Below are 7076 nucleotides of genomic sequence, written 5' to 3' on the forward strand. Positions count from 1 at the left end.
GGTGTTTGTGCCTCACACATGCTTGGCAGGTGCAGGAGTGGATGAAACGCCCGCATTGTAACTGCTTGCTGAGTATCCCCCCTCAGAAAGTCTGCGAACACCTTAAACTCAGCATGTACAAAGTGGAGCCCATTATTGCTGAACCCCCTGACCGCTGTCTCTGCTCCCCAATCTGTGCAGTGATTTCACGTGTCAGAGCCTTGGGACCTGAGCTGTGGCTTCCATGTCTGTGCCTTTGCTCACTGTGGCTATCACTCCCAAGTTCATCTTTTCCGTTTCCTCCCGTCAGTACCTTTGTTTCCATGGATATGCCATTCTCTCCCCGGAGCACACCGAGGAATACCAGTTATTCTCCATGCTCGGATTTCCTCCCTGCTCCCAATCTGTTTTGTACAAGGCCGGGTTTATTAAACATTACCGTTATCACAACTGAGATGCCTGTTTAATGTACAGAAACCAAGCCAACAGTAAGCAGAAGAGGAGAGAATCACCCATAACATCCCACTCACAGTTATTCTTCTGGTGTGTAGCCTACATTTCTATGCATATACATAAGATCATGCTGTTCATTCCACACTAGAGGCCCTCGCAGCCCCCAGCTTCATCCAGAAGGGCGTCGGGAAGGGCGTCCGGAAGGTTGTTTGGCTGTCTGGCCTAATTAGCATATTACGCTTTTATTATTATAGATTACTTTTCCGAAAGCAGACTTTCGATGATTCCTTGCAGGCTGCCAATTTTTAACAAACGTGGCCTTCTGCAACATGGAGCCCACTGACTCACTTCAGTTACCCTGCAGACCGCCGATGGAGTAGAATTTCTGTCCAACAGCTTCGAGTTCTTCCCACGACTCTGTCCACTCTCAGTCAGTCCAGGTGATTGGCCTTCTCACCAGCCCTGCCTTCAGCCAGTCTCCCAAGTCTTGACCACATGGGTGTAGGTATTTCTCTCTTTCCGCATCCAGCACAGCTAGAGAGCAGGTCCAGTTCCTGAGTAGGGGTGGCTGGGGATTGAGAAATAAAAGAAAGAGACAAGACACAGAGATAGAAGGAAAAAGCTGGGACCGGGTGGAACCACCATCCTCTTCTGATGGAGAGACACAGCGAGTTTATTTTATATCCCAAATACCAGGAAGTTTCACCAAAAGGTCAAGACAAAAGAAGATTATTTGCATTCTTGAGTAGGCCCTGAGCACTCCTGGTGCTAGGCTGGATTTAGATATCAAAACCACTTCCCCACACCATGGGCTGAAATGAAGGTCAAGCTGACAACACCCTTGCCCTTTTGGCAAGGCGTGTTCCCAGGGCGTGGCTTTGCCGATGCCACTGGGTTCAGCTGACAATAATTAAGGAATGCCCATGTGCCTTCCCAGGGGGCCCTCTACATCGGGCGTCCCCATAGGCCTTTCCAGATGCCCCCCTCAGATGAGGTACTGGTCTTCACCCCTAATTTTTCTCGCCCTGTCTTTGCACCTCCCCGGCTCCTTGTCCTAAAGTCATTTGCGTAACTCTATTATCTCCCCTAGTAAAATGCAAATTATGTTCCTACTTGGGCCTCTCCTGTTGTCTTGTGCAGAAACACCGAATGCTAGTGAATGGGTGTCATGAGCAAAGACCGATGTGGTAACTTAATGGAGAGGGTGGACACATCGGGTTTCTCGTGGGGACTTGGGTGAGAGCGCGATATCAGTCCGTCCACAGTGAGTGTCCTTCTGCTGCTGATGGAAAACAGGGCTCTTGCTTCTGGGTTCCAGATTTAGGGAGACAGAGACGAGTTACCTGTGCCAGCCTTAGGCTTGCTATAGAGCTGCGACCCCGGATCGACAATAAGGGTTGTCAGAACATTCCAAAGTCCCCATCCTCGAGATTTCCGCACATCCCCCAGGGAGTTCCCAACAGCCACGTTCCCTGTGTCGCCTTATTTTCTCTCTCATAGCTTTTGAAGCAAGTTGGTTGATTTTCCAATTAAAATTTTCGTAATCTTTTTATACTCCTGGGAACACACGCCATTTTTGTTCCCTTTTAGGGGCTTTCATTTTTCCTTCTTCATAAAACCCCGGTCAGTGTCTCCTTTCCCTGTTGAGATCTTGTTCTGTTTCTTTTTAAAACCCTGTTGCTTTCTGGCCTTGAAGGAGCTTCCCATGAACAACCCAGCGTCTGTCTGCAGCGCGAACGAAGAGCCACCGAGTGCGCGTCTGCCGAGGCCGGTGCCCTGTGCCACCATGGCCACGTGTCTGCGCGCTGCCAGCCCACCACGGCGGGGCAGTCGGTTTCCCCTTAGAATCAGGTCTGCTCCAGAGTTTCAGACACTGACTGCTTTGGGCCAGTTTACTCTCGAGCTGATGCACGTCCTTCAGGCTTCATTGGCAGTGGGGAAATGGGCCTTTTCCTTAACACTTTCCATCTCAGCCTCGCTCTCGCTCTCGCTCTCCCTCCCCCTCCCCCTCCCCCTGTGCTCTCCGGGGATGGAAGTGCAGCACCGGGAATACAGCCCGTCTATCGGAATCACTGTGTATGGGGCCAGGCGGGTACTGGAAATATGGGGGCGGGGGGGGGGTGTCACTTTGTAAAGTACATGCCTGTCTAACCCAGTGGTCGGCAAACTCATTAGTCAACAGAGCCAAATATCAACAGTACATCGATTGAAATTCCTTTTGAGAGCCAAATTTTTTAAACTTAAACTTCTTCTAACGCCACTTCTTCAAAATAGACTCGCCCAGGCCGTGGTATTTTGTGGAAGAGCCACACTCAAGGGGCCAAAGAGCTGCATGTGGCTCACGAGCCGCAGTTTGCTGACCACTGGACTAACCCTACGCTGCACACCTGAAACCAATAGAAAATAATATTGAATGCCACCTGAAAAGTAAAATTAAAAATACAAACAAGAGCAATATCACATGCTGCAGACTGGAGCGTTTAGAGCAGATAAAATCTCCTGAATCCATCAACGAGGCGGCCAGGGGCCGCCGGTGTCAGTGCCTGGCAGTAGAGGTGTAGGGTTAGACAAGCGACTCCAGTGGCCGGTGGGGAAAAGGAACTGTTTTATATTACAGACAAATCTTAACCAAAGGTCAGCTTTCATCTAGAGGGAGTGCGGATGGTCCTGTGGAGACTGGGTACCTTTTTCAGCACTGTGTCCAAAGTAGAGAGGACACAGTAGGTGTGTTGACTGTACCCAAAATACCACGGAGCGCGAACAAACATGCGTGCATATGAGGAAATTCACAGTGGAGATGCAAATGGGCTGGTGTTTGAAATTGGGAAGCCATCAAGGACCAAAACATCCTGGTCGGTGTGGCTCAGTGGTTGAGTGTGGGCCTATGAACCAGGAGGTCACGTTTGATTCCCAATCAGGGCACATGCCCAGGTTGCAGGCTCGATCCCCAGTAGGGGGCGTGCATGAGGCAGCCGATCAGTGTTGGCATTTCTCTCCCATGGATGTTTCTGTCTCTCTCCCTTGAAGTCAGTGCCCTAGTGCCACCAGTCATCACATGTCTGAGCTTTCCTTCCCTTTCCCTCTCTCTAAAAACCAATAAAAACATATTAAAAAGAAAGAAGAAGAAGGACCTAAACAGTTCTCAGACCTTCCCCTCTTCCCACTTCTCTCAGAGGACCATGTCTTCCTGATAGCTGGTTTGTTCCCTTTCCGTCATTCTCTGTTGTTTTCCATCGTCCGCCTCCTGGCGGCGCTGGCCAGGCTGGCTTGGTCAAACCTCACTGTCTCCGGTGGGCAGGTCACCTCCCCAGCCTCGGCTCAGATTTACGGCTGCTTCGCTGACCCTCAGCCAATGGGGAGCCAGGATTTACTCAAAAACCAGGGTGACAAACGTTCTGCCCAGTAAAATATGCATCTTTACCTATTCTTCCAGAAAGCACCTGACTAGATCTCAACACCGCTAAAGCATCTCACTTTACACAGTCTCTGGTTCTTCACAGGGAACGCACTGCTGGATCTGAGGACATATTTATAACTGGCTGTGTACCACGTACACCATTCTTTCCCTTGCAGTAGTATTCCAGCATGGAGGGTCCTGCATTTACATGTACATATACAGTCCTACGTGTACGTGTGTGCACACCCTTGTGTGGTAAGAATAGCAGTGATGGCAGGCACCCTTGAGTCAGTGCGTGGGAGTTTGAGCCTGACACCGATGGTTACCCCCGGGTGCTGGAGCAGTGGGTTAGGGGCCCTGGGTTCCCACTGCTGTGCCATCTGCTTCGTTTCCCTGTGTTGGCTCTCTCTGTGTGTGGCGAGGGAGAGACATGACTCTCCGAGCCCGGCTTGCCTGGTTATATCTGTTTGGGAGCACTTACTGCTTCTCTAAAGCTTCCGTCTTGAAGTCATTCCCACGAAGTAAAATTAATTCATTGCCTGTTCTGCTCTGAATGTTATCATGGATGTTTAAAAATTCATTCTTGGGAAATTTTTATTGCCCAAGTAAGTTTATGTGAGGAGTTGAATTAGCATCTAGGATGTAATTATGTCTTTCTAAAGGACTCGAAAATTGCTGTCTTTCAGCTTGCGTTGTCACCATGGTGGCTTGGCTAAGCTTAGCGCGTGTGCGCATCCATGAAAACGTTATCTGAGACCCGCATCAATGAGACGTTATCTCAGACCCGCATCCATGAGATGTTATCTCAGACCCGCATCCATGAGATGTTATCTCAGACCCGCATCTATGAGAACTTTATCTCAGACCCGCATCCATGAGATGTTATCTCAGACCCGCATCCATGAGACGTTATCTCAGACCCGCATCCATGAGACGTTAACTCAGACCCGCATCCATGAGACGTTATCTCAGACCCGCATCTATGAGAACTTTATCTCAGACCCGCATCCATGAGATGTTATCTCAGACCTGCATCCATGAGATGTTATCTCAGACCCGCATCAATGAGATGTTATCTCAGACCCGCATCCATGAGATGTTATCTCAGACCCGCATCCATGAGATGTTATCTCAGACCCGCATCCATGACACGTTATCTCAGACCCGCATCCATGAGATGTTATCTGAGACCCGCATCAATGACACGTTATCTCAGACCCGTGGAGCCGCCCGTGGTCAGGGGAAGGCCTCACTGGTCACCGGGGTAGTAAGCAGAGGTGGGCTTGGAGAGGCATGGCCGCAAGCGAGGCGCTTTCTTCGAGTCGCTGGAGAGGAAGTGAGCGCAGCGGGAGCAGCCAGGGTCTAAGGAGCATGAACTTGACCCGGACTTCATGAACCGCTGTGGCCTGTCTGCTCAGAGCGCTCCCTGCAGCTCCGGCGGGCTTTGTGGAAGATTAGAAGTTAAAATTTCCCAGGAAGGAAGGGCGAGGGCGAGGGCGAGGGCGAGGGCGAGGCATGACCGGGTGTGGAGTAGCGCCAGCTCCTCTGCGCGGTGCACAGGCGCGATCGATCGGAATGCAGCAGAGAGGTCGCCGGCCTGCGCTGTTGCTTCCCCGGGCTGCCGTCTCGGCAGCAAACGGCCTTTCTGAGCTGTTGGAGGTGCTCTCTGAGTGCCTGGGGCGCTGCCCCTTGTTCACGTGCCATGTCTCTGCTTTGTGCCGCAGCTATGAAGACGGCCAAGTGGGCGATGCCAATATCAACACGCAAGAAGGGGGCATCCACAAGGAGATCCTGCGCGTCATCGGCAACCAGACGGCTACCGGCTGAAGGACCGCCGTCTCGCTCACGGGGTCGGAAAGCTTTCCTCGGGTTCAAAGCTGGGTTTTGAACTGAAGAAGAAGATGAACTAATTTATTGTTATTATAAACAAAGTTAATCCTTTGAATACTGATTTTTTTCTTAGTATTTCTAAGTATCTCATTAAATACCTAAAACGGTATGAAATTTACCAATTGTAGGGTTATGGAATCTAGTAATAAACTTACAACAGCACTTAAACTGAAGTTTGGGTTGCTCACACAATAAACAGATTGAAAAAGCAGTTTTGTGCTGATATTTTTATATTAAACTCTTTAATTGGAAGTTTGGTATTATATACCGACACTTTAGGTTACCAAAATCGCATTGAGAACGTTTTATAATGAAGTCTAAATCTCTAAGATACTTTGCAATAAGTAAAATGATGTTTGCACATTCTGACGTGCTATATATATGTATATATATACTTAGTGGTATGAACATTCAACTATTTTGAGGAGGGATGTTTCCTATTCTCCTGTTATTTTTCCTTATACGAAAACAATTACTCTTAGATGCAATGCTTTGCCCAAAAGTTTGTAATATACATATCTATAGACTCATGCATCAGAATGTGTGCCTGTGCACATGTGTATGTATATATGCACGTGTGTATTGTGGCAACAGGTGGCGTAGCTCCACAATTCTACGCTCATTCAGTGACAAGAAATAATATTCAGTAAGCAGTAAATCTGGACAGAAACCAAGATATGAGCCAAATTCACCATTATTCATTCACTGACAGTATTTGCTAACAATTTCTCTATTTGTTTAAAGAATGTTTTCTTCGGTTAAAATTCAACTCGTTAATAATATTATGTAGAAGTCTAAATTTGGAAATATAGCCACCCCTGGCGGACTAAATCTCCACGGAAATGATCACATGTATTCAACAAAAGGTCTCAGAATTATAACAGACAGTATCTATTTTTTATTTCCTACAATGGAACGTTTTTTTAAATTTATTTAGACCACACCAGCATTTTTATATTTTTTCATCTAATACCTCTGCATATTTTTTTTTCATATTGAGAAAGAAGATAAACTTTGAAGTTTCTTTTATATTAAAAGAACACAAAATAAGTTTATAGGGAACAACAACACCAGCGCCCGTCCTCCTGTCCCTGGTCATGTGATTGCCAACAGCATGTCTTGTTCCTTTGGGTCCTAATATTGTTCTCAGTCGTTACAAGTGGTCACTGCCAGTGTCTCACTTTCCCGCGCGATGTCTTGGGAATAGGCCATTCACGAGAGCCGTGTAATGATCGTGTCTGCCACTCTATTCAAACCCTGAATCAAGGCTCAGATCTGATTCTAATGGACTTAGAAAAAAAATAACCGCGTGTAGTCATTTGCAAGTCTAACGTTAACAACTTCTGTGTTTATTTCC

General features: G+C 47.8%; 1 protein-coding gene across 2 annotated transcripts in view; it reads left to right on the forward strand.

Moving 5' to 3' along the window:
• The window catches only part of PARP8 (poly(ADP-ribose) polymerase family member 8), a 132011-nt gene extending 126241 nt beyond the window's left edge, over positions 1-5770 (forward strand). For both annotated transcript variants that reach the window (XM_054715341.1, XM_054715342.1), the window contains one exon: positions 5554-5770. In XM_054715341.1, the coding sequence (XP_054571316.1) occupies positions 5554-5656 (103 nt within the window). In that variant the 3' untranslated portion in view covers positions 5657-5770. The remainder of the gene's footprint in view (positions 1-5553) is intronic.
• The last annotated feature ends 1306 nt before the right edge of the window (positions 5771-7076 follow it).

This window comes from Eptesicus fuscus, chromosome 4 (assembly GCF_027574615.1).
Source record: "Eptesicus fuscus isolate TK198812 chromosome 4, DD_ASM_mEF_20220401, whole genome shotgun sequence".
Classification (NCBI taxonomy): domain Eukaryota; kingdom Metazoa; phylum Chordata; class Mammalia; order Chiroptera; family Vespertilionidae; genus Eptesicus; species Eptesicus fuscus.